The sequence below is a fragment of the Capra hircus genome, chromosome 11, assembly GCF_001704415.2.
Source record: "Capra hircus breed San Clemente chromosome 11, ASM170441v1, whole genome shotgun sequence".
NCBI lineage: Eukaryota > Metazoa > Chordata > Mammalia > Artiodactyla > Bovidae > Capra > Capra hircus.
Genome location: NC_030818.1, coordinates 30,803,625 through 30,831,619, shown reverse-complemented (window position 1 = coordinate 30,831,619; position 27,995 = coordinate 30,803,625). Strand labels below are relative to the sequence as shown.

Sequence of the window (27,995 nt, the reverse complement as noted above, 5' to 3'; positions counted from 1 at the left end):
AAATATTTATGCTACCGAGGTGTGTTGGATGAACAAGAGTCTCCCTCCTCCCTCATGTAAAAACAGGTCTACTATGACTGCTATTTTGACTGCTACCACAGCAGAAACATTTGGACTCATAGTAATCAGGTATGCTTGCCTCTTCTCCTTATAGAGATATTTCAAGAACCAGGATCCGTTCCCTGCCTAGCTATGGCTTAGAAAATCTTAAGAAGCTGCGGGCCAAGTCAACTTACCACTTAAAAAAGCTTCCCAGTCTGGAAAAATTTGTCACACTCGTGGAGGCCAGCCTCACCTACCCCAGCCACTGCTGTGCCTTCGCAAACTGGAGGCGGCAAACGTGAGTGAGTCTTCCCTGTCCAGCCCTTGAGCCCTGTTTGGGCATTTTTCCAACGGAGTACTTGGTCCACAACTTCTGCATCCATGATGAAATCCCTTAGGCAAGTTCTAGATCAAAGCTTTAGTGTCTTTTTGGAAAATGAGTTCACAGGAGAGAGCTACCCACATGGTGGGCTACCTACCAAATACTAAATGAGCTACTATGAAAAATGCCAAGCAAGCCTGATTCATAGCTGATCCTTAATAAATGTTTGTTCCCTTTTTCCTTTATAACAAAAAGGGTATATACTTAAAGTCCCAAACTCTGCATCCTATAAATGTGCCAAAGTGTTAATCACTCAATTATTCTGACTCTTTGTGACCCCACGGACTGTAACCCACTAGGCTTCTCTGTCCATGGAATTCTCCAGGCAAGAATAGTGGAGTGAGTTGTCATTCCCTTCTCCAGGAGATCTTCCTCACCCAGGGATCAAACCCAGGTCTCCTTTGCAGATGGCTTCTTTACTGTCTGAGCCACCAGGGATGATCAAAGTCAGCTTTGGAGGGAGGAAGCAGAGATGTCATAACAGAGATTGATCACACACCCACAGCACATCTCCACCACGCTGCTGCTGCTAAGTCACTTCAGTCGTGTCCAACTCTGTGCGACCCCATAGATGGCAGCCCACCAGGCTCCCCTGTCCCTGGGATTCTCCAGACAAGAATACTGGAGTGGGTTGTCATTTCCTTCTCCAATGCATGCATGCACGTTAAGTCACTTCAGTCGTGTCTTACTCTGTGCGACCCTATGGACAGCAGCCCACCAGGTTCCTCTGTCCAAGGGATTCTCTAGGCAAGAATACTCGAGCGGGTTGCCATTTCCTTCTCTATCATGCTAAACCTCCCGAGCTCATCTTCGGAGCTTAGCACCAAAGTGGTGGAGATGTGCTGTGGGTGTGTGATCAATCCCTTTGTTCTTCACAGGGAGAACAAAGAGTCAGACACAACTGCACCGACTTAGCAGCAGCAGCAGCCTAGTATGTAACTGGCTAAAAAGCTGAGATTGTGGAAAGGGGGTACTTTGAAGTTTACATGTTCCAGATATTTAAAGGATCCACCAGGGATACAGGTGCCTCCCAGGTGGTTTGGTGGTAAAAAAAAAAAAAAAAAAAAAAAAAATCCACCTGCCAAGTAGCAGAAGCAGTTTCAATCCCTGGGTCAGGAAGATCCCCTGGAGAAGGAAATGGCAATCCACTCCCGTATTCTTGCATGGGAAATCCTATGGCAGGCTACAGTCCATGGGGTTGCAAAGAGCAGAACACAACTTAGTGACTAAACCACAACAATTGGAGATATAATGTACCGGGTATCAGGAATTCTCCAAGTTCCTGCCTCTCCTGAGCTCACTGACACAATCCATACCAGGCAGTCGCACTCAGTCAGATGATGCCCGGTTCCCACTCTTGCACAGTAGCCCAGCATAAACACAGCTTCTGTGATACTGTTTTACGGCTTAACGTAGCCACTTCTATTATTCAACCTTAACATGCAGACATATCCCCTACTCTAAAGCAAAATTTAAAAACAAGCCAAACGATACACACCCTAAAATGTTTTCAAAGTATTGAAGAGGCAACAGTCCACACTCAGACCCATGTGAAGGGTCGGCAGAAAAGGGGTTGCTCTTCAGAATTCTCACACATCATTAGGGAACTCCCCAGAATCAGACACTCCCTGCAAGTTAGCTCAAGAGCTAGGGAATTTCCTCTTAACAACTAGAATTTTTAAGAGCTTGGGCTGAAGCAGAAGGCCTGCCTCTTTTATATTCCAGAAAGAGATATTCCAGCCAGGTCAGGAAAGATACCAGTTTCACTGCCAAAATCCTGAAACTAAGCACCCCCCAGGAGAAATCTCAGAGGATGCCGAGACCACTGAAGGAGCTGCACATCGCGTGCTGTCACGTGCGCATATATTCCTATATACCGTAGGAATATATTCTCTTACTCAGGTGCCCAGACTCCTCTGGTCTCACCACCCCCTGGTAGTGTAGATGCAGCCTCAGGGATCACCCGACTGAAAATCTCCAGGTCTGTCTTACACTGTACCATTGCTTGAAGGGTTTCCTTGTCCCTCTGGACCACTGGGCTCTCACCCTCTCTAGGTCCCTATTTTAAATTACATCAGGGCTTCTCAGGTGTGGCAAAGGAAAGGTCCACAGCTCTTCAAAGAAGACATGCCAAGACAGAGTACAGAAATCACAATGATGTTTAGTGATTTAGCAAATGATGTTTAGTGATTGAGCGTCTTCACTTTCATGCATTGGAGGAGGAAATGGCAACCCATTCCAGTGTTCTTGCCTGGAGAATCCCAGGAACGGGGGAGCCTGGTGGACTGCCATCTATAGGGTCACACAGAATTGGACACAACGGCAGCAGAAATCACTTTCTATTTAGCAAATTCACAAACCCACAACAATATGGTTATGCTATTCAGAAGATAATAAACACAGGATTTGTGTTTTAATTGTGTCACTTTATGGTATACCTTAGTAGCTGTAGTGTGGTTAGGTAATGAAATTTGAGTTTAAAGTTGCATGATGAAACTGTCCCTCAATCTTCACTTGGAAATAATGCCCGAAATGTAAATCTTAGGCCCTGTGGCTGTGAGATTTTGGCCAATGGCCCTTCTGAACTCTCATGGAAAACATCTTATTATCCACTCCCCTCCCTCATTTGTCATTGAACTGGTTATGTCCTTGTCATAGTTCTATACTCAGCTAACATTGTTATTTTGTCTTGTTTTGTTATTTCTTGTACTCAGGAAGTGACTTAGCAGTAGCAGCAGCAGTACTCAGGTGCTTTCTTTCCAGCTAGATTTTAAACTGATGCACTGTGGCATATTCATTAAGTACCCACATAAGGCATGACCCCAATATGAACTCAGTACGTAACCACCATCCTCTGTCTTCATATTGCTGATACCTGCCTAGTACTCACTGCCAGGCATATTAAAACTTTGCACCTTTATCTCATTTAAGTTTCACAAAAGTAACAACACTATTCTCTTCTCACAAAGGCAGAAACCGAGGCTCAGAGACTGTAAACAACTTGACCGATGCCAGTCAGACTCAAACTCTCTGGTCTGCCTATCTTCAAAGCTCAGACTCTGGGCCACTCTGCCATGCACTTCCCAAGTAACTGTACTTTGATTTATTGGGGTCCAGGAGTACCACTTTTTAACTCCACCCCAAACTGAATTGCCAATTTATTATAATACTTAGGATTGCTGAGGTATTGCAGAAGCAAGACTTTATTTCCCCGGCTTCCATTTTTCTTTCTAGTCTTCTCCCATAGACATACATTGTTTACCATTTCCCCACTCATATCATTAGGTCACTTCTGTTTCAGGAAAGGAAAGCATCAATACTTAACATATACCAGTAGCAGTATCAACAATAAGCATCATCACAGCAGTCAACATAAGCCCCAGGAAGTGAAGGCTGTGTCTAGATGGTTAATCAGATCCATTCCAGTGAACCGAATCCCAGTCTGCAAGTGCCAGGTTACTTACTTCCTGTTCTTAGAACCGGGCTGCCGCCGATCCAATGACTGGAGAAACACAGAGTGATTCTCTTGTTCCCTCTTTGCCTGTCTCTGAGCTTGCCTTACTTTTTTTTGCACGATCTCTGGCTAAACCAAAAGATTTTGCGCATGTTTTCAATTCCATATATGTTATTAACTGTTTAACTTCCTTAGTTTCAACTATGACTGATGTAAGTAAGAAGCTCTATCAGTCCCTAAAACAAAACAAAATGACACAGTCTCCGGGGGAAAAAAAAAAAAAGAGTCCATTGGCCTAAAGGAAAAATGACTTCCTGGCAATTCAATTCACTTTCTGGAAGGGACAGAAGGGAGGAATCGGTTCTCACTAACAGCCCCGTCTCCTAGAGGGTCATGGGGAAAATTCAATCCAGTCCATGTCCACTGCAGACTTGACCAAACCCCATCATTCAGTACCTAATGGAACCTTTACCTCTTCCACACCCATCTACTCTCTCCTTCTTACAGTTGGGGGTGAGGGGACAGTCTTTGAAGAGTTTTAACACTCACCTCCCCACTCACTTCTGAGATTTTGTTAAGGCTTGAGAAAAATGCAGTCACTCAGCATTGCTGTGAGCTTGTTGCTCAGGGAGCGAGGAAATGAATAGGGTGTGTGTGTGTGTTTCCATTCAAAAGAAGACCCAGTGTGAAACATCCCCATTCCTTAAGACTTTGCTTCAAAACTATTCAGAACTACTACCCCCATCTCTATAAGTACTATCCACTTGTCTGGATAGAATATTTGTCATCTGCCTTTCATTCAAATCCTTTCTGGAAGTGCCTATATTCTGTTGGCAAGGCCCCTTGTATGTTGGGATTCAAAGGGGGGAAACTAAGATAGGAAAAGTGACCCCGAGAAGATCCAGCTCCCTAAGGCATGAGTTACAATCCCTCACAACCTGCATTCTCAGGTTGAGATCCTTTTGGGATCTCACTAGCAAACTGCCGAAAATGAGAGAGCCAGGCTTACCTTGCAGACAATGCCTGAGGCCTACTGTGGCCCTTGAGGAGTGAAATAATAAAGAATACACCCCTCAGTAACATTTCAGGCAAGTTACCAGACCTCCTAGTAGCACAACTACCAAAGAGCCAGGGTTAGAGTTGGCTGGGAACAAACTAAAGACTCTGATCTTCCACTCTATGCAGACAAATTCCCACTTGAGTCAGAGGACAGTCCAGAGCTTCTAGGACTGGGGTTTAGTGTAGAGAAAATGGAATGTATACTACTCAGGCATATGAAGGGAGGGCTGAAGAGAGATGGGGAAGGGAGAGGGTGGAGTTGATATCAAGTCTGTAAATTATCTGCACTTAACAGTAAGACTTAGCTAGTCCCAGGCGCCTTCCTCCCCACATTCAGTTTGTGGCCAGATAGTTTCCCGAGTGGGCCATCCAACTCTAGGAATATATACACAAGTTGTTCTGTTCATTTACAGTAAGAAGCATTAACCCTTGAGCTTAGTCTCAAGGGCAGACAAACTGTTAGAAGAAAAAAAAATCTCAAGAAGAAATCCCATTCTCTACCCTGTGTAAAGACAGTGATATATTTGCCATTCTGGATCCAACATGTTGACTCTGTTCCTTTTTGTATTTTTCTAGCTCTGACCTTCATCCAATTTGCAACAAATCTATTTTAAGGCAAGAAGTTGATGACATGACTCAGGCTAGGGGTCAGAGAATCTCTTTGGCAGAAGATGATGAGCCCAGCTATGCCAAAGGATTTGACATGATGTACAGTGAATTTGACTATGACTTATGCAATGAAATGGTTGATGTGACTTGCTCCCCTGAGCCAGATGCATTTAATCCATGTGAAGATATCATGGGGTATGATATTCTCAGAGTCTTGATATGGTTTATTAGCATCCTGGCCATCACTGGGAACATCCTAGTGCTGGTGATCCTGATCACCAGCCAGTATAAACTCACAGTCCCCCGGTTCCTCATGTGCAATCTGGCCTTTGCCGATCTCTGCATTGGAATCTACCTGCTGCTCATAGCCTCAGTTGATGTCCACACCAAAAGCCAGTATCACAACTATGCCATTGACTGGCAAACTGGAGCAGGCTGTGATGCTGCCGGCTTTTTCACTGTCTTTGCCAGTGAGCTTTCAGTCTACACTCTGACCGCCATCACACTGGAAAGATGGCATACCATCACCCACGCCATGCAGCTCGAATGCAAGGTGCAGCTCCGCCATGCTGCCAGCATCATGTTGGTGGGCTGGGTCTTTGCTTTTGCAGTTGCCCTCTTTCCCATCTTTGGCATCAGCAGCTACATGAAGGTGAGCATCTGCCTGCCCATGGACATTGACAGCCCCTTGTCACAGCTCTATGTTATGTCCCTCCTTGTGCTCAATGTCCTGGCCTTTGTGGTCATCTGTGGCTGCTACACTCACATCTACCTCACGGTGAGGAACCCCAACATCACATCCTCTTCTAGTGACACCAAGATAGCCAAGCGCATGGCCATGCTCATCTTCACCGACTTCCTCTGCATGGCGCCCATCTCCTTCTTTGCCATCTCTGCCTCCCTCAAGGTGCCCCTCATCACTGTGTCCAAGTCAAAGATCCTCCTGGTCCTGTTCTACCCCATCAACTCCTGTGCCAACCCCTTCCTCTACGCCATCTTCACCAGGAACTTCCGCAGGGATTTCTTCATTCTGCTGAGTAAGTTTGGCTGCTATGAAGTGCAAGCCCAGACCTACAGGTCAGAAACCTCATTCACTGCCCACAACTTTCATCCAAGGAATGGCCACTGCCCCCCAGCTCCCAGGGTTACCAATGGTTCCAATTACACACTCATTCCCCTAAGACATTTAGCCAAAAACTAAAACACAATGTGCAAATGTTTCTGAGTGTTGAATGACAATTAAGTCTTGCCTTTGAAGAATATGCCATGCAAGAGCTGACAGAGCACTTCCACATACTTCATCTAATTTAATCTCCCTGGCACATCCATAAGGTAAATTGGTCAGAAACTATTAACTCCATGTGATTCATTAAGAAACAGAAGACTTCATAACAACATTAATAATTAAAATAATGTAGTACTACATAACATTTGTTCTATCCTTTATAGCATTCAAAGTGCTCTTGTTCAGATCATCTCAACTGATCCCTATAAAAGTCCTATTAAACAGGCAGAACAGGAATTATGCTTGGAGTTTTATAGATGAGGAACACACAACTCAAAGGGTTAAGTGACTTGTTCAAAACTGCTCAACTTATAAAAAGCAGAGCCAAAATTAAATGTTCTGACTCCCAGAGAACTTGCAAGAGAGGCAGTGCAAGATTTATTCACTCACTCATTCCCTCAATGAATATTCACTGGATATCTATGTGATGCTTTGAAATATGTCAACCTGAGTAGGCTGAACTACATTTCCCAGAATTCCCTTTCTTAAATATTTCCCATGAAGGTAGGCCACATGAAAGATTTTCAGGAAAACAGGAGGGTGGAAGGGAAGCTGCAGCCATTTTGTCACTCACACTTTGTTGCTCATCTGCTGATTCGGCTCACTGCTGTGAGTCTGCAGTGGGTCCACCATACCCTGGAACCTTCCTCGGGTTCTCTGCCTCTTAAGTCAAGTATGAGTTTTGCTCCATGTTGAAGAACCCCCATCGTCAGCAGAACACTTTTATCACCAAGGTCAGAAGCAACAAGAACAGAAATAGACTTTAGTTTGACCTTGTGGAGTTTGTCTTGTGCTTATGGCTTCAAGCATGCTTGTGATCTTCCCTTCATGACTGTCTGCCCTATAGACTAGCATCAGATGCAGAGACAACATCCTTACATAGCCCACTTTACCAACCTCCACAATTGTGTAAGTCAAATCCCTGTAACAAATCTCTGCTGTATATATATATATATATATATATATATATATATATATATATATATATATATATATATATACACACACACACACATGACTGCTTCTGCTTCTTCAGTCAAACCCTGACTGAAGTATACAACCCATATGGTGTGCCTATGGATTATATGGTTAAGAACACAGCAACTTTGGAATTGGAGCTGAGATTTCATTCTTACTCCACAATAAGGCAGGACTTCTCCCTATCTCAGTGTCTTCCTCTGCAATGGGAGTTGGTTATAGTATCTAACTATTGGGCTGATTATAACAATTGGAAAAGAAAGTAGGTTTAAGGTACCTACTGTTATAACAGGCTTGATGAACAAGTTCACTTCTTTCCTCCCAGATCAATGCCTGAACTTGCACCTAGTTCTCCTGACCGGGATCTAGAACTCATTCCATCACATATTATTCCTGATAAATAACTACACTTGCCCTATCTGCTTTCACAAATGACCCCATTTAGATGATCTGATCATCAGCTCTGTTCAGTTCACTCAGTCATATCCGACTCTTTGCAACCCCATGGACTGAAGCACTCCAGGCCTCCCTGTTCATCACCAACTCCCAGAGCCTATTCAAACTCATGTCCATCGTATCGGTGATGCCATCCAACCATCTCATCCTCTGTCGTCCCCTTCGCCTCCTGCCTTCAATCTTTCTCAGCATCAGGGTCTTTTCCAATGAGTTAGTTCCTCGTATCAGGTGGCCAAAGTATTGGGGTTTCAGCTTCAGCATCAGTCCTTCCAATGAATATTCAGGACTGATCTCCTTTAAGACTGACTGGTTGGATCTCCTTGTAGTCCAAGGGACTCTCAAGAGTCTTCTCCAACACCCACAGTTCAAAAGCATCAATTCTTCGGTGCTCAGCTTTCTTTATACTCCAACTCTCACATCCATACATGACTACTGGAAAAGCCATAGCTTTGACTAGATGGACCTCATAGTGAACTCGCTCAGTCGTGTCCGACTCTTTGCAACCCCATGGACTGTAGCCTTCCAGGTTCCTCTGTCTGTGGGATTCTCCAGGCAAGAATACTGGAGTGGGTTGCCATTTCCTTCTCCAGGGGATCTCATAAATAACCACAAATTATAGACGGATCTCATAAATAACCACAAATCCCCACAACCAGCCCACAAAGCTCCAAGTCTCCTCTGAGAGTATCCTTTTTCCATGTCAAAGCCAATCCTTCCTTCTCTTCGCCCATGGCAAACATTTCAAAAGTTGGTCCTAAATGAATTAATAAGAGCTGAAGAAAAACCAGAGATATTACTATGCCAACAAAGGTCCATCTAGTCAAGGCTATGGTTTTTCCAGTGGTCATGTATGGATGTGAGAGTTGGACTGTGAAGAAAGCTGAGCATGAAACAATTGATGCTTTTGAACTGTGGTGTTGGAGAAGACTCTTGAGAGTCCCTTGGACTGCAAGGAGATCCAACCAGTCCATCCTAAAGGAGATCAGGTCTGGGTGTTAATTGAAAGGACTGATGCTGAAGCTGAAACTCCAGTACTTTGGCCACCTCATGAAAAGAGTTGACTCACTGGAAAAGACCCTGATGCTGGGAGGGATTGGGGGCAAGAGGAGAAGGGGACGACAGAGGGTGAGATGGCTGGATGCCATCACCAATTTGATGGACATGAGTCTGAGTGAACTCTGGAAGTTGGTGATGGACAGGGAGGCCTGCCATGCTGCAATTCATGGGGTTGCAAAGAGTCGGACACGACTGAGCAACTGAACTGAACTGAAGAAAAACCAACCATCTCTGCAGATGTGACCTGGCAACCCCTGATCTGTTATGAACATTGAGTGAAAAATGGAATACGTAGCCACAGAAATAGTCTAAAGCTGAGCTAGTCAGGACAGTCGCCATTAGCCACATGTAGCCATTGAGCATTTGAAATCCAGCTAGCCTGAACTGAGACATGCTATGAGTAAAAGACACAATGGGTTTCAAATATTTAGTGCAAAGAAAAAAGAATTACAATATCTTAATAATTTTGATAATGATTACATCTTGGAACAAGTATTATTTTGGACATACTGAGAAATATGCATTTAAAAATTAATCTCACCTATTTCTTTTTACATTTGTTAATGTGGCTGCTAGAATATTTAAAGTTACCTAAGTGAATCATGTTTGTGGCTCATGTTATATTTCTATTGGAGAGCATGGCTCTAGAGTTATATGAAAATAAAGCATTTTCATTTAGTATTTTTCCCCCTAGGTCTCTACTGCTGCACTGTTGGGCTCATCTGCAATCATTTTTCTTCGTTGTTTGTGGCCAGAGGGAACATATTTCTGAATTTGGACTAAAAAGCAAGCAGCATCCAAATTAAAAATAGGATACAGTATTAATTATTTCACAGCATAGCTGTTGATGACACAATGATTTAACAGATAGTGGTTCTGAGAGTCAAGAATATATTCAAAGATAAACATACACCAAGAGAACCTCAGAAGGCTTTCATTCCATTACTCCGTCATACACTTCCGATAAGACTTTTCTCAAACCAGCAAATATATTTATAGGCAACTACATCAAGCATTTCGAAACCCTTTAGACAAATCCTAAGGGGAAAACACTTTCTCTATTTCCTGTATTTGAATAAAAAAAAAAAAAAAAAAACTGGAATCCAGTGTATCAGTTACTCTCCCTCCTAAACAGTGATTATACAGGTAACACCTGTAGTCTGCACCTTCCAGAATGGTGCTTCAGGATGCATGGTGACCCGGGGAAAGGGGGGAAGGGGGGAAGGGGGAAAGGGGGGAAGAGGGGATGGCAAAAGGAGAGGAGGAAGGAAAAGGAACAGAAAAAAGAAAAAGAAACACAACCAAAAGAAAGGTCAAAATGTTATCCCAAGCTGCTCTTTTTCTAAAATTTCTATTCATAATCCTGAATACCATAAAGAGAGCCAGTGTCTCCCAGGGATATCTTAAAGTACCCATGTCTCCAGAGGTGATATTCAAAATACTAACAACTGGTACAGCCCAGGGACTGATCTCAGAATGAACCCTGGTGGTGAGCAATCAATTGAGCCATTCTAATACAAACTGGGTGAATGCCAGCCCTGCATGCATACCTCCCAGCCCCCTAACCTGAACACGGACCTGTTCCCATATACCTTTCCTCAAGCTTTAATCCACCATAAACTCCTTCAGTCCCATCCTGGGCAGCCTCTCTTATCACCTTCCTCCTCAACCCTCTTTTCCTTCAGATCCTCCTTCACTGAATCCAAAGAAGCTGACAGATAATATAGGATCCTCCTTGGAGGGGTCAGAACAAATAGACCAAATGAGTAAATCCAGAAGCTCTTAGGGAACAGAGTGAAATGATGAGCTGGCTTTACAGATTAATAAACAGTTTTTATCTTGCCACACACAGAAGCAATAATGCAAAGAGGGCTGATGGCACCAGAAACTGTATTTCACTACAAGTCTCCACTCATTAAATACAAAATACCCTTCAGACCTCGTTTCTGGAAAGGATACACAGAGGGAGGGATAAAACAAGAGGAAAGACCCCTCCCATGCTTGCATCAGCAAAATAAAACAGATCTTACCAGAAGTGATACTCTGCCTTATTTAGGCCAGCATCATTTAGCACCCATCAGAAAGCAGAAAAAAATCACTGAAACTGATATTTTTTTAAATTCTGGTGTGAGAGCTGCAAACTTTGGATTTATGAAGAATTTCATTTTAATAGGAAAATTTACAGAAACAAGCAAAGAATGAAGTTTCTGATTCTGGATAGTAATCCAAATAGAGACAGAAGACAGCAGTAGAGAAAAAGGACAAATATATAGCAAACTTTATCTGTTTAACATATGAGACTAAAGAAACTAAAAGTCAGCACAAAATAAAGCCCAACCATGAGGCCATGCTTGCTTATTCTCATCAAAATGCTTTCTTCCAGCTGCAAGTAGCAGAAACTCCAAGTAAAAAATGCCTTAAATATGAAGGCCAATTATATAAGATGCTCCAAACTGGCGTGAGCAGCTCAGCGGTCTCAAGGACACAGGACCTTTCTGTGTCTTTGCGCCACCATACTTGGAGTGTTCCACCAAGCCTTCCTCATGGTAGCAAGGCTGCTGCAGCAGTTCCAAACAGCACAGGTAGGCAGGAATGAACCCAGAAACAAAGAAGAGAGCTCTTTCCTCCATGCATCACATTTTCAGTGTGAGAAAATTTCTCCCCAAAGACCGTCAGCAAATGTTCCTTTCTACCCAATATGGAAGATTACTGTCCTGCCTGTAAGGGAGGTGGGAAAACGAAGCTCTGCCACCTTGAGTCTCTAGGTTGGAAGGATGGCTCTCCCAGTCACAGAGGTGAAGGGGGAGCTGCAGTGGGAGGGACACTGGCAATCTCATCCTCACCCTGAGTCGATTCAAATCCTCTCCCATGGGATGAAGACCGTGAGGCTCAAGGTCAGGACACATATGGCACCTTACAACTCACATCCTGTGTCTTCACCCCTCCCCTCTCTCTCCCTCTACCTCATCCAGCTCCTCTCCCCAAGTTAGTCTCTTCTACTTTTCCCTGGAACAAACTTTAGAAGTTTCTTAGATCTGAAGGCAACTGCTAGAGTCAGACATTGCCCAAGAAAAGGAAAAGGAGAAAGAGAGTAGGAAAAAAAGAGAGAGAGAAAAGAAACACACTTGGATAGGAAGAACGGAGATGTGAGGAAGAGCAGAAAGAGGACAGGGCAGGACAAGGTAAACGAAGGAGCACTGTGGAGAGGAGCCAGGCCTGGACTCTAGTACTTGCCCACCTCAGGCTTAAAACACTTTCAACTCATTGCAAAGACGTCAACTCAAAACCCTGAATGGCCTCAGTCTTAGGTCACAGTAGAAAGGTCCACCCTTCATACCATGATGTTTAGACTTCCCAGGGCTCCATGTACCATGATCTACATTCCCAAGATCCAGTTTAAAGGATGAGTAATGGGAAAATATTTCTCAAGGTCTTCAAAGCCTCTTCACTTCAGATGTCAATATAAAGACAGCTCAGTCCTTTCCAGGAGCCCAGGTCTTCTCTCCAATAGCATTACCCACAGCCCCTGAGTATTCGATTATGGGATAGAAAAATCTCAAAAATGCACTAAATCCCAAAAGTTTTTCAGAGTGTTATCTGTGTGCTCTTGCTTCCTTTTCTTCTGTTTACAGCACAGGATTCCTTGAATTTTGATATCTTCTTTAGAAACAAAGAGAGAATATCATAAAAGTCATCTTATTTTTAGTGATAGTTTCCACATAATAAGATGCAAAGAGCATTCTTGGCTCTGCATTTAGAGAATTCTCAGGCAATTCCCTCCGCCCCCCACCCCCCCACGTATCATTAGCTAGGGTCATTTAAACTTCCAGGTATTAATGAGGTGCATAAAGAAGAGGCTTGGGTAGAAAAGGTTTTAAGTTGTTTCATAAACAGCAGAAGCTGTACCACAGGGTTCCTGTCTCCCAAAAATCAATCTAGCAAATTGTTATATGTTTCTGTCTCCCTTTAGGTGGGGGTGAAGGGGAGGAAGAGAAAGGAGGAGATGAAGCAAGAAAACCTGAAAAATACCAGTAAGAATAAATTGCCTCTGTCTATAGAGATAGAAACCCTTCATAGGCCACATCCCTGCAGAAATCCTGACAAAATTCTCCTCTCCATCTATTCCACGTACAGCATGAGCTGCTTCCAGTCCAGGCTCCCAGCATCACAGGCCAGGGTAGTGCTTCCTCAGGAAACAGCCTTGGAAGACCCTCATCCAACATAAGCTAACAGAATATTGGATGTGGGTCAGTCGGGCTGGTGTGTTAATCCTCTTTCCTAGGTTGTCTGGCATGCTTCAGGCAGCTTAGTTTTCTATGTATTTCAGTAAACAGCTTTAGATCAAAATTCAAGAGCCAATTTACTTGTGGAAGGGAGTCTAATCAAAAGACATAATGGTAAGCATTTGGGATTGTGTAAATATTTGGTGTTGGGATAAATTTTGTCACTGGTGGCTACCTCTAGAAATCAAAAACCCACTCTGAAGAAGCCCACAGAGTTCTGTTTTCCACTCATTCATTCTCCATTTAACGAATATTTATTGAGTGCCTAGTGTAATCCACTCAACACTGTGCTGTTGGAGAAGACTCTTGAGAGTCCCTTGGACTGCAAGGAGATCCAACCAGTCCATCCTAAAGGAAATCAGTCATGAATATTCATTGGAAGGACTGATCCTGAAGCTGAAACTCCAATACTTTGGCCACCTGATGAGAAGAACAGACTCATTGGAAAAGACCCTGATGCTGGGGAAGATTGCAGGCAGGAGGAGAAGGGGATGACAGAGGATGAGATGGTTGGATGGCATCACCGACTTGATGGACATGAGTTTGAGTAAGCTCTGGGAGTTGGTGATAGACAGGGAAGCCTGGCATGCTGCAGTCCATGGGGTCACAAAAAGTCAGACACAACTGAGCAACTGAACTAGTGTAACCCAAGCACTATTCCAGTCACTGGAAAAACAGCAGTAAATAATCCAGTGAAAATTCTACCTTCAGGGAATTTACATTCTAGTAAAGGGGGCAGAAGACACACAAGCTAAATAAGTAAAATAAAATATATGGAATGCTGGACACTGGTAGGTTCCCATAACAAAGCACAAAGCAGGGAAGCAGGATGTAATATAAACGGTCAGGGAATAATTAAAGGCCTCCCTGAAAAGATGACTTTAGACTAAAAACAGAAGGGAAGTAGAAAGTGAGACATGTGGATATTGAGGGAAGGTTGGTTCAGGCAAAGAAAAGAGCAAGTACAAAAGCCCTTAGGCTAGGCTAAGTTTGTTGTGTTCTAGAAAAATAAGGTCTGTATGGCTGGAGCAGAGAAAAAGGGGGTGGGAGAGAGAAATAAGGACAAAAAATACAGGGGGCCGGGTTACTGTTATAGCTTTACTTCTAAATAGGTGAAGTGGCAGAGAAGTATTGGGAAGGTTTTAGTAACTATGAATTGAGTCATGTGTGTTGATGGCCTGGCCTAGCTTTAAACACTAGATCCTGAATTCAGCCACTTTTCATTACCTTTAACAGCTTGCTCCACCTCATCCGTCTCAGCCCCCACCCTTCTAGTTTCCCCAGCCTCCATTTTACATCCCCCCTACCCCCACCATTCTCTCCACCCTCTCTACAGAAAAGCTGCTCTCCTGCAGAGTTGTCACTTTGTAAAGAAGATGATAAATGGCTCACACCATAGAGATAATAATCTCTGAAATTTCAATGGGCTTTACACATTCTAGAAGACATTGACTTTCATTGGCTCATTAGATCCTCAAAACATTTCTGTGAGGTAGGAAGGGTTCTTTTGTTATAAAAGAAGAAATCACCATTCTGAAGTTCAGTGGCCCATCTAGGGTCATACAGCTAAGGGAAGGCAGAGTAAGACTAGAATTCAAGCCTCCTGCTGTCCCCTTCCTAGTTATAGAAGTAGAGATGTTGGCTTCCCTGATGGCTCAGTGGTCAAGAATCCGCCTGCAGTGCAGGAGACACAGGTTCAATCCCTGAGTCCAGAAGATCTCCTGGAAGAGGCATGGCAACCCACTCCAGTATTCTTGCCTGGAGAATTCCATGGATAGGAGAGCCTGGAGGGCTATGGTCCACAGGGTCACAGAGAGTCGGACACGACTGAGTGATAACACACAGAGATACTGGAAACACCACTCTCAGCATGAACAAAGGGCAGTGGCCTAAATCAGACGCTTCCAGCAGCAAGACTGGACCAGGAGCTGACCATGTTCTCTCACAGCTGGTGTTTGGTCACAGTGGAGCCTTGATGGCATGGATTTAGTCCAATTAACAGGGAAAACAGAATCACAAAGCAAAGTCAAGCATGCAGGTGAGCAGGATTTTTTTTTTTTGCTAATTCTCTGTAACATTTCTCCTCCTAATCCCACGCACAGTGTCCCCCTAACTGGCAGGCAGCTGAGCTCAGCAAAAGCCAAGAGGGAAAATAACTGAAGTCCATGAAGTGTACACTAACCCAGGATGTGTAACTAATCACAGGCCAAACTTGGCTGTGGGTTGAGGTAGTTGAGAAGTTTGAAAACTCTAAATTATTTCCTCAAGAAGGGAATAAATTTGAAGTGTATTTTTGTTCATCCCTAAAAGAGTCCATTGTTTGAAGAGGATACAACCATGGCATGGCCTGGGCCCTTTTCTCTGCCGCAATCAATCACTTCACAACAAAGCAACACGAAGGCAGAAATGCCCAGAGACCTGGGCGGCTAGGTCTGTGGTAATTAACATCTGTGGTAACCAGCTTGCCACGGTCACTGCAGTGTAGCGGCCCTGCTCTAGCCATGCTCCACCACAGCCAAGGGGGCTAGGAGTCTACCAGGCCAAGGGCACATGACCACCCAAGCCTGCACTGAATATGCTGATACTTGGGGCCCCCAGATCTCCTGCCCGAATAATCAGGGTCTACTTTGTCCTCCCTATGGTGAACCACACCCCCAGGACATACCACGAGGCCTGAGGACCACTGTTCTGGGGTGTGGACAGAGGACAGATGCAGGTGGTTCCACACCGGATGGAATCAGGATGGGCGGAGAAGAGAGTAACTATGAGTCAATACTTCCATGGGCACTGTGAACTGATTACCACAGATGTCAATGATGGGTCTGCATGAAGAAATGGAGATGGACTGATGACCCCCCAGAGAGAAGGCAATGGCACCCCACTCCAGTACTCTTGCCTGGCAAATCCCATGGACAGAGGAGCCTGGTAGGCTGCAGTCCATGGGGTCACGAAGAGTCGGACACGGCTGAGAGACTTCACTTTCACTTTTCACTTTCCTGCATTGGAGAAGGAAATGGCAACCCACTCCAGTGTTCTCACCTGGAGAATCCCAGGGACGGGGGAGCCTGGTGGGCTGCCGTCTATGGATCACACAGAGTCGGACACAACTAAAGTGACTTAGCAGCAGCAGCAGATGCCCCCCCCCCCCATCCCTACTACTGAGAAAACTACTCAAGGTTTCCAACTTTTTTTTTCCCTCCCTAAGATATTTTTTATTTTTAGTCAATGTATTTTAATATAGAAATTCTTTAACATACAAACTGCCATCACAACAGCATTCACATAGTAATGAAGGAAGGGGATATAGCAGGAAGCATGGCAAAGGGAAGGAAGGTTTTCAGCATCCTTATTGCTTCCTCTGCCTACAATCACGCTATGGCCTGTGAGAACAGATCAGGGCAGCCAGAGAGCACTGATGCTGATACTGAGACAAACCAACCTAGGGGGAAGAGCAGGTTCCCTTCAACATGCCACGTCCCCACTGAGCCGTCTCCAGGTAAAACCAGATTCAGTTAGGAGGTAAGAGGGAGGTAGATTTGAGAGAGCAAATCATTCCACAGCATCCTTCTGATTGAACCTTTGAGAACAGAGTTTTCCAGGGGCTGCTCAACTGATAAGACTTAAAAATTGTCTTAGTTCTTCATAGCTGGCGGGTCAATATTGTCACCTTCACATGGGACCCACATCCATATTGACCCTACTCTGCCCTTCAGAGAACTTCACCACATTTTTCAAAACTCTTGATACCTTATTCTGTCTCCATATTCTTCCCAGTCTTGCACCTTTCTGGACTTCAGCACCTTTATGGATCCCCCAGGTTGGATCTCAGCTTCACAGGGCTTTAACTTACTTATTTGCAGTGCCTTACACTGTCATTGACTTTAGCCACATTTGACCACAAATCTGACCTCTTAATTTCCAGAAACAGCCTCCATCCCTCTGAAGTCTCCCCCCTCAGAAGTCTGCTCCCTGACTCTCTCACATTCTAGTACCTTTCTCAAATTTCTTCCTGAACCTGGCCTTGTCCTTCAGGCTGCCATGATTTACACATGTTATGCTCCTGCTAGAAGGTCTTCCTTGTATCTGTCTGCTTGATACACCCACCTCATCTGTAAAAACTTGGCTCAAACATCCTTTCTTTTTAATTTGACATACACTGATTAAGGGCTTTCCTGGTAGCTCAGCTGGTAAAGAATCCGCCTGCAATGCAGGAGACCCTGGTTCAATTCCTGGGTTGGGAAGATCCCCTGGAGAAAGGAATGGCTACCTGCTCCAGTATTCTGGCCTGGAGAATTCCATGGACAGAGGAGCCTAGCAGGCTACAGTCCATGGGATCGCAAAACGTTGGACACTATTGAGCAGCTTTCGCTTTCACACTGATTAAGCACCTTCTAGGAAGCATGCAACGTGCTAAGCAGTAGGATTACAAAAATGAGTAGAATCTCTTCCTTTCCATACACAGAATAGCTCAGAAAACAGACAAGGGAACATAAAATTCCAATCCATGTGGGAGCTCATTACTAGACTTGCCTTACAAGAAATGCTAAAAGACATTCTTCAAGAAGACATAAAAAGATGTTAATTAACATCATAAAAACGCATGATTGCATGTGTAAACCTCTGGTAATGGTAAATATATAGTCAAACTCATTTTCCTAATATTGTCATGGTGATGCATAATTCACCTACAATTAATCTAAAAGTTAAAAATTAAATATATTAAAATTAATAACTACACACTGGACATACAATATAAAAACTTATAAGGTATAACAGATGCTTGTATCTTTCCTTTTCTCCTTTGCTTTTCGCTTCTCTTCTTTTCACAGCTATTTGTAAGGCCTCCTCAGACAGCCAATACAAGCATCTGAATGTAGAGTTCCAAAGAATAGCAAGAAGAGATAAGAAAGCCTTCCTCAGCGATCAATGCAAAGAAATAGAGGAAAACAACAGAAAGGGAAAGACTAGAGATCTCTTCAAGAAAATTAGAGACATCAAGGGAATATTTCTTGCAAAGATGGGCTTGATAAAGGACAGAAATGGTATGGACCTAACAGAAGCAGAAGATATTAAGAAGAGGTGGCAAGAATACACAGAAGAACTGTACAGAAAAGATCTTCACAACCAGGATAATCATGATGGTGTGACCACTCACCTAGAGCCAGACATCCTGGAATGTGAAGTCAAGCGGGCCTTAGAAAGCATCACTATGAACAAAGCTAGTGGAGGTGATGGAATTCCAGTGGAACTCTTTCAAATCCTGAAAGATGATGCTGTGAAAGTGCTGCACTCAATATGCCAGCAAATTTGGAAAACTCAGCAGTGACCACAGGACTGGAAAGGGTCAGTTTTCATTCCAATCCCAAAGAAAGGCAATGCCAAAGAATGCTCAAACTACCACACAATGGCACTCATCTCATACGCTAGTAAAGTAATGCTTAAAATTCTCCAAGCCAGGCTTCAGCAATACGTGAACCATGAACTCCCTGATGGTTCTAGAAAAGGGAGAGGAACCAGAGATCAAATTGCCAACATCCGCTGGATCATGGAAAAAGCAAGAGAGTTCCAGAAAAACATCTATTTCTGCTTTATTGACTATGCCAAAGCCTTTGACTGTGTGGATCACAATAAACTGTGGAAAATTCTGAAAGTGATAGGAATACCAGACCACCTGACCTACCTCTTGAGAAACCTATATGCAGGTCAGGAAGCAACAGTTAGAACTGGACATGGAACAACAGACTGGTTCCAAATAGGAAAAGGAGTATGTCAAGGCTGTATATTGTCACCCTGCTTATTTAACTTCTATGCAGAGTACATCATGAGAAACACTGGGCTGGAAGAAGCACAAGCTGAGATCAAGATGGCTGGGAGAAATATCAATAACCTCAAATATGCAGTGACACCACCCTTATGGCAGAAAATGAAGAAGAACTAAAAGTGAAAGTAGAGAGTGAAAAAGTTGGCTTAAAGCTCAACATTCAGAAAATGAAGATCATGGCATCTGGTCCCATCACTTCATGGGAAATAGATGGGGAAACAGTGGAAACAGTGTCAGACTTTATTTTGGGGGGGCTCCAAAATCACGGCAGATGGTGACTACAGCCATGAAATTAAAAGATGCTTACTCCTTGGAAGGAAAGTTATGATCAACCTAGACAGCAGATTCAAAAGCAGAGACATTACTTTGCCAACAAAGGTCCATCTAGTCAAGGCTATGGTTTTTCCAGTGGTCATGTATGGATGTGAAAGTTGGACTGTGAAGAAAGCTGAGTGCCAAAGAATTGATGCTTTTGAACTGTGGTGTTGGAGAAGACTCTTGAGAGTCCCTTGGACTGCAAGGAGATCCAACCAGTCCATTCTAAAGGAGATCAGCCCTGGGATTTCTTTGGAGGGAATGATGCTGAAGCTGAAACTCCAGTACTTTGGCCACCTCATACGAAGAGTTGACTCATTGGGAAAGATTGTGATGCTGGGAGGGATTGGGGGCAGGAGGAGAAGGGGACAACAGAGGATAAGATGGCTGGATGGCATCACGGACTCGATGGACGTGAGTCTGAGTGAACTTCAGGAGTTGGTGATGGACAGGGAGGCCTGGCGTGCTGCAATTCATGGGGTCACAAAGAGTCGGACCCAACTGAGTGGCTTAACTGAACTGAAATCATTTCATTCTTCCTCATCTGCACCTTGAGACAGCTTATCAAACTCTAAGTGATAAGACAAGAAGAAAACATTTAAACAATGAAGCCCAAGTCTGTGAGCCCTTGGGGCAATGAGAGGAAGTACCAGCTGGCTTCCCTGGTGGCTCAGACAGTAAAGCGTCTGCCTGCGATGACTGGGTTCGATCCCTGGGTTGGGAAGATCTCCTGGAGAAGGAAATGGCAACCCACTCCAGTGCTCGTGCCTGGAAAACCCCATGGACAAAGAAACCTGGTAGGTTAGAGTCCATGGGGTTGCAAAGAGTCAGATATGACTGAGCAACTTCACTTCAAGGTATAACATCAATAACCTAAAGTGTGAGGGGGAGAAGTAGAGTTGATCCTTGAACAACACAGGGGTTAATCAACATATAACTAACAGTCATCCCTCCATATCTACAATTCCTCTGCATCTGCAGATTCAGCCAACCACAGACCTCATAGCACCATAATATCTACTACTATTGAAATATATCTGCATTTATTAGACCCTTACAACTCAAACCCATGTTTCTACATGCTTAAAAAATTAAGTTGTTATCATCTTAAAATAGCAAGTTACAAGTATATTTATGTAAGCCTCATCGCAACCACAAAAGAAAAACCTGCAGTAGATATAAAACAGATTGAGAAAGAAATCAAAGTATGCGTGCTTGCTAAGTCGCTTCACTCATGTCTGACTCTCTGTGATCCTATGGACCATAGCCCACCAGGCTTCTCTGTCCATGGGATTCTCCAGGCAAGATTAGTGGAGTGAGTTGCCATGCCCTTCTCCAGGGGATCCTCACAACCCAGGGATTGAATCTAGGTCTGCCGTGTCACAGGTGGATTCTTTACTGTTTGAGCCACCAGGGAAGCCCATGAATACTGGAATGGTAGCTTAGCCCTTCTCCAGGGGATCGTACCGACCAAGAATCAAACTGGGGTCTCCTGCATGGCAGGCAGATTCTTTACCAGCTAAGGTAGCAGGGAAGCCCTAATAAGTCCTTCAGTTCAGTTCAGTCACTCAGTCGTGTCTGACTCTTTGCAAACCCATGAATCACAGCACTCCAGGCCTCCCTGTCCATCACCAACTCCTGGAGTTCACCCAAACTCATGTGCATCAAGTTGGTGATGCCATCCAGCTATCTCATCCTCTGTCGTCCCCTTCTCCTCCTGCCCCCAATCCCTCCCAGCATCAGGGTCTTTTCCAATAAGTCAACTCTTTGCATGAGGTGGCCAAAGCAGTGGAGTTTCAGCCTCAGCATCAATCCTTCGAATGAACAACCTTACCTATCAATAATCAGTTTAAATGGAAATGTACTAAATTCTCCAAATAAAAGCCATAGACAAAATATCTGCCTCTCCATTGCTGTCCTGCAAGCAGGTTCATCAGTACCATCTTTCTAGATTCCATATATATGTGTGTTAATACACAATATTTTTCTCTTTCTGACTTACTTCCCTTTGTATAATTGGCTCTAGGTTCATCTATCTCATTAGAACTAATTCCAATGCATTCCTTTTTTATCATCCAATTTAAAAAAAAGAAAGTCACAGAAAACAAAATAGACTTTAAGCTAAAAATTATCAAAAGAGACAAAAAAAGCCATTGTGTAATGATAAAGGGGTCAATCCATCAAGGAAATATCACAACTATAAATATTTATGTACCCAGCACCATAGGACCAAAATATATAAAGCAAATTTAAAGGAGAAATAAACAGCAGTACAAGAACACTGGGGGTCTCTAAAACTCAACTGCCAACAGTAGATAGATCATACAGACAGAGAATCAATAAGGAAACAGTGGATTTGAACACTTTAGACAAAATAAACCTAACATATACAGAACATGCCATCCAACAGTAGCAGAATACACATTTTTCTCAAGCACACATGGAATGCTATTTAGGATAGATTATATACTAGGCCACAAAAAGAAATTTCAGCAAATTTAAGGGAAGAATTTTATCAAACGTATTTGCTGTCCACAATTCTTTGAAACTGGAAGTGAATAACATGAGAAAACCTGGAAAATTCACAAATACATTGAAGATAAAAACCCTCCTGAATATCTAATGGATTAAAGAAGAAATCAAAGAGAAATAAATATCTTGAGACAAATGAAAATGGAAATTCAACATTCAAAAACTTGTGAGATACAGCAAAAGCAGTTACAAGAGGGAAGTTTATGGTGATAAATGCCTACATTAAAAAAAACTCTCAAACAACCTAACCTTATACCTCCAGGAACTGAAAACAAGAACTAGCCCAAAGTTAGCAGAAGGAAGGAAATAAAGATCAGAGCAGATAAGTGAAAGACAGAATAGTAAATAATAAAAAAGATTACCAAAACTAAGAGTTGGTTCTTTGAAAACTGACAAATGTTTAGCTAAACTAAGCAAAAAAAAAAAAAAAAAAAGAGAGAGAGAGAGAGAAGGACAGGAAGGGGATGGATGTTTTCTGAGACAGAATGATAGATCTGTCTGGTTGCAAAGCACAGCTCTTTCCATGACCCCCTTCCATCCCTTTAGTGTATCACTACAGTTTATGTGGCAGTCCACTTTTGATCCACACATTCAAAAACTAACTTCAAGTCTAGAAGATGTTTGCAAAACTTAACGTTGCCAATGACTCTTTTCCTAAGGTGTTGCAGAATTCATAAAACTCTTCTCACCATCAACAGAATGAAAAGGAGATCTGTGCCTCTCTCCATGCATGACCAAAGAGGAAGGATCATAAGGAAATTCATTATTAGTGTATGCTTTGCTGGTTATGCATAATTAGGACAGTATGAATGGTAGGCTGCATGTGTAGGCAGGAGAGGCCCCCACATGATGTGATTTGAAGGAAATCAAAGTTCATTCACCTCTTTCCCTCATCACCACCACTCCCTCTCCAACCAAATCCAGAGTCTCACCCCACCATTGTCCTGCACTACCTGAGATTCCCCACCCTTTCAATCAGATGCGTTACGGTATAAGGGCAAAGAACATGTCCAAAGACCTAGTTTGAAATTTAACCTTTTCGCTGGTTTTGTGACCTTGAGGAAATCACTAGGATTCTCAATTTCTGCAACTGTAAATAGGGGGGAATATCCTATATCTGCAAAGAATATAACAGTCAAAATGTGTGAAACAATGTTGAAAACTGCCTGAACATCATGAATAGAGATCCAGCTGAAGCGCAGGAGCTTCTCAGGAAAGGTGTCTGACACAGAGTAATTTAATTAGCTGAGTTCCTGCTGCCTCTTACTGCTTTCCTCTTAGAGAATGGGGCTCACAAGGGCTTGTCTGATAGAGGGAGAGAGGATGCCAGGGAGACAGGATGGACCCACATGAAATGAGAGCCTACTGGGCAACCAAATGGGCAGCATGAGAACTTTGGAGAGAGTGAATTAACTGAGCTCAAGACCTTCATACATCCTCAGTGAGATAAGCAAACTCGAGATATCCTGGAGGAGAAGAAATAGCTGAAAGGATACGAAAGAGAGTTGAAAGACAACCCAATCCATGCCACATGACTCAGACTACGCCATCACCAGGAGAGCCCAGAGGACAGTCAAGGCCCAGCATGGGAGAGTCAGTCACAAAGGACGAACCAAGAATGCGTGATTATCAAACAGAAATCAAAACCTAGTAAAACTTGGCTGTAGTTTCAAAACGTACAACTCTGTACTCATTCTGCCAACACTGCTCAAGTATGAGGACAAAGCAGGCTTTCCCAACGACAATAGCTGTGAGAGCTGTTCATTGCAAATCTATGAGGAAAAGTAAATCCACGGGGAAATAGGGGGTATAAGAAGCAATGGTAAGCACAGAAACACCATGTATGAGTCAGTGTCATCAAATATTGACTTCTAAGAACAATTGTTTTTTCATTCCTTAAAAATCAATACCAAGATGTTCACACTGTATAGAGTACTAAGGCCTATGTCTTAGATAAAGAAAGGGATAAAATAACTTTAGATGGAGAAAAAAAAATAGTTAAGAATGTATGCTTACCAACTTCAATCCTCATAACCCTCAGTGGTCCATCATGGGGATGGCAGCAATAAGATACCTTGCCACCAAAAAAAAGCAGTGTATGCTTAAAATAACAGGATAATCACTTAATAAAAACACAACAAAATAAAAATGGAAATACAACTTTTAGCTTGTAAAAGCTGAAACTATAAAGCTTTTAGATAAAGCATAGAAAATTATCTTCATGCCCTTAAAGTCAGCCAAGATTTCCTAGAATCCTGAAAGTACTCCATGGAATTCTCCAGGCCAGAATACTGGAGTGGGTAGCCTTTCCCTTCTCCAGGGGTGCTTCCCAACCCAGTGATTGAACCCAGGTCTCCCTCATTATAGGCTGTTTCTTTACCAGCTGAGCCACAAGGGAAGCTCAAAATACTGGAGTGGGTAGCCTATCCCTTCTCCAGTGGATCTTCCCAACCCAGGAATCAAACCAGGATCTCCTGCATTGCAGGTGAATTCTTTACCAATTAAGCTATCAGAGAAGCCCTAATTATTAAAAAATGATAATCTGGATTTTATAAAAATTAAATATTTCTTCTCAAAGACACATTAAGAAAATTAAAATGTGAGCCAAAGGCTGAGAAACAAAATATTCTCAAAACATTTATCTGACAAAGTATTCATATCCAGAATACATTTTTTAAAAAAATCTCATGAACAATGAAAAGATAATCTAACATATAAGAGAATGTCAAACACATCTACCATATGTCCCAACAATTTCATCCAAAAAAAGATACATACATAGCAGCCTTATTCATAAAACCAAAAACATTTTCAAACCCAAATGTCCATCAAAAGGTGAAATGGATAAATAAATTTTGGTTTAAACAGTGACATTACTCAGCAATAAAAACGAATAAATTACTGATACATAGTGCATACTGATAAATTTCTAAAACATTATGTGAAGTGAATGAAGGCAGACACAAAGGTGTGAATATTGTGTGATTCCATTTATATAAAGCTTGCTGCTGCTAAGTCACTTCAGTCATGTCTGACTGTGTGACCCCACAGATGGCAGCCCACCAGGCTCCCTCGTCCCTGGGATTCTCCAGGCAAGGCAAGACTAACATGTGGTGACAGAAGTCTACAGTGATCATCTTGGGCTGGGGCCTTGACTGGGACAAGGAACATTCTATGATGATGGATGTAGTCTATGGTTTGTGCGGGTGGTTATACAGAGGCAAACAATTATCACACCTACCAAGCTGAACACTTAAGATCTGTGCATTTTATCGTGTATAAACTATTCTTCATTTTTTTTTAATAATCCACCAAAGAGGTCTCATTGTGTTCCTTTAGTAACAATCAGAAAACATAGTAGAGGAGGAAAAAACAGCCTTCGTGATAGCAATGGAACCTATAAAGAATAGGAGGAAATATAAGAAAAAAAGTAAGACCTTCGCGAAGAACATTATAAAACTTATTGAGAATAGCCCTAAGTGAAGATAAAATAATGTTCGCCAATGTGAACATTTATTATAAAGTATTATCCCCCTCCCCCTAAAAGACTGTATAAATTCAATGAAATTTCAATGTCATTCCAGCTTTGGTTCATAGGAAGGGATTCATGGACTTTTAGAAATCAACTTGGCTGTATTAAGCAAAGATGCACATATCATGATATTTTGAATTTTGACTTCTAGGAATATGCTCCAAGGGAAAGTCTTATTCTTAGGCACAAAAATGACCACTGCACCATTTTTTTAAATTCACCAATAAACACACAGTTACTTTTTAATTATTGCTAAACTGTTTCTTCATAGTTCCAGAACTGGTCTGAATGAAGTTGATTGTTTAGAATTTAGTGATAAATCCTTTGTGGCCCAGCTTCATGGCCATTTTTTTTAAGTAATCTTTTTTACTCAAAATGAGGTATGTTCTGGGTTGTTCATTACTTATTTACCTTTCCCCCTGGATTTAACTGCTTCCTCCCAGATTCACTTCACTTCTAGCTGGAATACATCCCTTCACTTCTTCCAAAGTGAACCTTGGTAGTAATTACTATGAGATACTGTATGCCTCAAAATATCTGTATTCCAACCTCACATTTAAATAGTAATTTTTGCTCATTATAAAATTCTAGTATTACTGCCTTTTCTTCAACACTTTGAAGATATTAATTCACTGCTCTCCCATGTCTGGCAGAGCTGCTGATTATACATATATTCATACAGAGCATATAAATATGATCATATAAAGTATGATTATAATCTGATTTTCTTGCTCCTTTGGGGTTAATGTGCTTTTCTGTCTTTGGAAGCTTTTAGAGTTTTCTGTTTTTCTTTATATTCTTGACTGCCACTGTGGAATGTTTCCATGTGAGGTCACCTCTCCTCTTCTGCACGCTGCGTCCGGTCAGCTCAGGATCTTTTCTTCTGTGATCCTGTAGAAGCGAATTTCCACTTCTACTTCAATCCTTCATCTCTCTCAAACTGCCACCTTTTCATCCTTTTCCAATGCCTTCTGAGAAAACTCAGTCCAAAATTTCAGCCTACTAAAATGTTCTTTGGCTATATCCATTCCCACATGCAGCCCATCCGCTGAGTTCTTTATTCCAACAATTATATTTAGATACCTAATATTTCCCATTGACTCATCTTTCTAACTGCTTCTTGCTTAATTTTTCAATAGTCTCCTTTATCTCTAAGGATAATTACTATGCTTAGTTTTTAAACTATTGTTCATTCTATTCCCTCTAGTTTATCCTGGTATATTTCTTCATAGAATTTTTAATCCTCACATGCCTCACCATTCTTCCTTGTAAGCTCATTTTTTATTCCTTTAGGACCATAAAGTGTCTTTCTAATACTTGGGAGAGATGGAAAACCTTACGCTTTGTCCATTTTCTAAGTGAGTTAGAAGAAGGTGGTCTTCAGGGGAAAATGTTTCAAAGGTTGTAATCTGAAATCAGTCATGTCCTGGCCATCACCACCACCAACCAGGCATCCCCCTAACCTCTTGGGAACATCTCATCACCAGGCACATTCTCAGAAGCAGTCTCCTGTATAACTGGCTAGCCCACTGGATCCTAGCCCACCAGATGGAAAGAGAAGGGAGTGCTCGGGGGGCGCAGGTGTTGTGGCTACTGGCTACTCACTTTGTTTCTGGGGTTGCCCTGGCACCGCCCTGCCACTTCTGCTTGATGCTGCTGCGTCCCTGTCTATAACGAAGATGGAAAATGGATTACCAGAGGAAAGCAGGGAAGAGAAAGGACACACTCAAAGTCTCTGCTAGACAATCCCTCAAATATCCCTGGCCGTCCTCCTCTCCAGTCTGGCAACCAAATACATTCATCTCTGCCGAGGTCCAGCCTCAGCAGAGTCCAGGGATATCCTCAGGATGGACGACGTCGGCAAATGAAGAAAGATAGATAAAGAGATAAAGAGACATGGGGTGACCAAGCTTCTTCGAGCGAGACCCATTTACTTTTATTTTTCTCGGGGCTTTTATACCCTGAGTTATACATACAGCAAGGTGAAAAATGCAGAGTCAACTCAACATTCCATCAGTAATAACTTTTATCAATATCAGGTTCCTTCTTGTAAGAGTCTTATTCTCTGTACATCATCTTCTGTTCCAGAGGCCTGTTGATATTCCATGACCTCCTTTTGATAAAGGTTGGTCAGCCAGAACACCAGAACAATGATTTTTCCTTAAAGTGTTTCTTCTTAAATTCTTAGCCT

General features: G+C 42.7%; 1 protein-coding gene across 1 annotated transcript in view; it reads left to right on the top strand.

The window, feature by feature from the left end:
- FSHR (follicle stimulating hormone receptor) overlaps positions 1-6,747 on the top strand; it is a 189,533-nt gene extending 182,786 nt beyond the window's left edge. The window contains 2 exon segments of the mRNA NM_001285636.1: positions 155-340; positions 5,514-6,747. Coding sequence (NP_001272565.1) covers positions 155-340; positions 5,514-6,747 — 1,420 coding nt within the window.